At 30.6% G+C, this 3351-nt stretch overlaps 1 protein-coding gene across 1 annotated transcript; it reads right to left on the reverse strand.

The window, feature by feature from the left end:
- Nucleotides 1-1650: 1650 nt before the first annotated feature.
- Nucleotides 1651-2485, reverse strand: LOC112592263. The gene has a single exon (XM_025336275.1). The coding sequence runs from the start codon at nucleotides 2443-2445 to the stop codon at nucleotides 1651-1653; it is 795 nt and encodes a 264-aa protein (XP_025192060.1). The 5' UTR covers nucleotides 2446-2485.
- Nucleotides 2486-3351: the final 866 nt, after the last annotated feature.

Here is a 3351-nt window from a genome sequence, read left to right on the forward strand (position 1 = left end):
CTTGTTGTACTTCGTTCAGTTACGTATTACTAAAAATAATAATAGTATAAAATAGTATTTACAATTTAATATTTTAATAGTTTAACCCTTTCGGTACTGGCGGGACGTTTAAGTCCCGGACACTTTGAATATCAATAGAAAATATATTATTCTATAAATTGGTATGTTATGGCCTGATAGGATATCTTAGTCCCGTTTAAAAAACGAAAAAAAATATAAACATACATATATATTGGTATAAAATATTATTATTAGCTCATAATAGCTAGCTTATCTTCTCGAAACCTTATGTATCAAATCATGATATTGTTTTCGTTATTGTTATGACTGTTGCTAAAAAATAACTGTTACATATTATTCCAAATCATTATAGTACTTCTAAAAAGTGTTATCGAATTTTGTTTGTGTCAATATTATCAATATTTACGAAAATAATCAACATTTTTGTCGTGGGACTCATATATCCCGTTAGTATTCCTCAGTCGTAAAACAATCGTTCGTGTGTCTGTAATAAAATATATAACATAATCTTACGTACGCACGTCTCGTATATAATTTATATATTATCATCGTCAATTTTTATCATAAAACAATTTCTTTTAAATTATTTTTTTTAAAAATGAGTGCATGTAAAAAAGATCAAGATATTGAAGAATGGTTATTAATGGATGTTCCGGATGATCCAGAATCTGAGGACGAATACGATATAGATGATGGCGATACCGATGAGCAAGCCCAACAAGAGGTAATTGAACTTGGTAATTTTTTTTTTGCAAAATGAATGTGAAACCGTTGAAAATAACAAAGAACCATTAATTACTGATAATTCGGGTGTAATTATTTTTGATTTTCCGGAATTTGACTGTTGCCATCAAACCGAAGACGCAAGTCTAAACATCACTAAAGCAGCGCGCACACCAGATACGTTTCGTTACGTTCCGTCACGTTACGTTACGGAGACAGTCGGAGACGTGATGTGACGTAACGTTAGCGTCACGCACACTAGATACGTCTAGATTCCGTCCCAATAATCGTCAGACAGTCGTCGTCAATCTGCATTTTACATTTTTGCTACAGTATAGTGTATTTGGTTGTGGTTTTTCTTTCATTAGTATTTTTTTTTTTTAATTAAATTTGTTATTACACCTATATTACAATTTTACCATGGACTTCTCATCCGACGAGGAACTATTTATAATGGCAAGTATTGCAGAGGAGGAAGAGAAGGCGAAAAAAAAACGGTTATGGGTTCATAACATCAACACAAAAAGAGATGAGCATGGAGAATTCCATACGTTATTTCCAGACCTCCTTCAAGATGAGTCAAAATTTTTTAAATATTTTAGAATGAGTTCGAACAAATTTTTTGATTTACTTGACATGCTGCCACAACTACAAAAGCAAGACACAAATTTCAGGCGCTGTATCCCACCAGATGAAATATTGGCAATCACCCTAAAGTAAGTAAACATAATATATACATATAATATACATTCATAATTTAAAAAGAAATGGTTTATTACTGTTTACTGAACTTTTTTCAATATTAAAAAAATATTACAAATTTTTAAAAAAATGTTTAAATAACTCCAAAAATATTATTGAAAAGTATATAAATTGTTGTCGATTCCAAAGATTTCAATTTGTCCTTCAGAAGTTGATGTGTGTTGTACAATGAGCAATTATACGATGTTGGTTAGTAGAAAAATCCATTGGTTTGCTAGGAGAAACAGTTGGCGTCATATTGTTTGTTTGGTTAATAAAAGAAGTACTTTCAAGTGGTGAGGCAATATTATGTGCAGTTAGTGTCATATTTGCTGTATCATTGAAGGAGTTGGATAAGCTGGTATTTTGATGTGGCGAAGCGATAGAAACATTATGTTCAGTAGAAATATAGTAAGCTTTCATCTCCAAATCCGAGAGTAATGCACCAATTTTAGCTTTTGCTTCGATTTGAAGAACTGGTGGCAGTCTTCTAGTAGTTGCTTCCATAGCGGTAAAAAATGCTCCAATGTGGTCACTGGGCGATTCTAACTTGGCTTTTTTTGAATCTATATAGTTTTGAAGAACTTGAGCAGTCGTTGGTTGTTGAGAAGTTTTATTATTTTTTTTATTGTGTGAATTACTGCCAAGAGATGAGGATATAGTAGAAGCAGGCGATGGGTTTGCATATGATGAAGTACTTGGGAGTGGCGATGGGACCTGATATGAAGAATTGCTCGGAATTGGCGACTGATCTGAACCTTCTAAAAATTGATTGGTTTCATCATCATGTGTTATATTTATACTGTTATCATGAGAATCAGATGAACTTCCAGTATCCAAGTTTGACTTTTGAGTCCTTTCTTTCATATGTGGTGATAAAAACGACAATGTATCTTCAAACCTCCATTTAACACGAGTTACTGCACTCTGGCCACTTACTGTTTTTTTTTTTAACAACATTTCGCCGATACTGGTCACGAAGACTGGTCCATCTTTTTTTGCATTCCGAAACTAAAAAGTCACAAATTAATATTAAATTAATATTGATATTATCCATACATTATTTATTAATATAGCGAATAATATTTATAAAATTAACTTCATATAGATACTTAAAATTTCACCAGTTATTTAGATTGTTTTTTTTATTACAACATTTAATATGTATTCAAAATATTTTTCTTATTTTAAGGCTATATATATCCGCTCAGAGTGTATTGATTTTACAATGTTCATTTTTTTTTTTAGTGTCTGTATATACGAGAACTTCTCGACCTAACCTTGGTACTTTGGGAGGTCATTTTTTGAGATTTCAATTTTAAATGTTCAATCTTTTTTAGTTTTTTTTTTTATAAATGACAATAAAAGTTTATTTGTTAGGTAAAAAAGCTTCAAAATTTAATACAAGACTTCTAATATATTATAGCAATAGTAGTTAAAAAATATTAAAAATACATAGTTCAATATTTATTAAATTTAAAGTTTAAAGTTAATTTGTAGTTAAAAATTTAATAAATTATTAAATACTTATTAGAATACTGTATTGATTTTTTTTAATAAAATAAAAAAACATTATTGTAAAATGATACATAGGTAAGGTATAACTTTCAAATTATTTGGACTTAAATTTTGCAGATTTTTGGGCTATGGAGACTCTATTGCGACTATTTCATTTAGCAATAGGATTGGTGAGTCTACAGTTCGCAAAATAATTTATGACACATGTAGAGCCCTATGGGAAGTTTTGCAGCCGATCTATATGCCCCAACCAACTGAGGACCAATGGAAACGAGTGGAAGAAAAGTATTGGCAAATCTGGAACTATCCAAATTGCATAGGTGCATTGGATGGAAAGCACTGCGTATT

Source organism: Melanaphis sacchari, unplaced genomic scaffold (assembly GCF_002803265.2).
Source record: "Melanaphis sacchari strain LSU unplaced genomic scaffold, SCAv2.0 Contig1650_pilon_pilon, whole genome shotgun sequence".
Lineage (NCBI taxonomy): Eukaryota > Metazoa > Arthropoda > Insecta > Hemiptera > Aphididae > Melanaphis > Melanaphis sacchari.

Bases quoted from the DNA above. Each gene is read 5' to 3' on its own strand.
- LOC112592263 (XM_025336275.1), bottom strand. From the start codon at position 2,445: ATGTTGTTAAAAAAAAAAACAGTAAGTGGCCAGAGTGCAGTAACTCGT.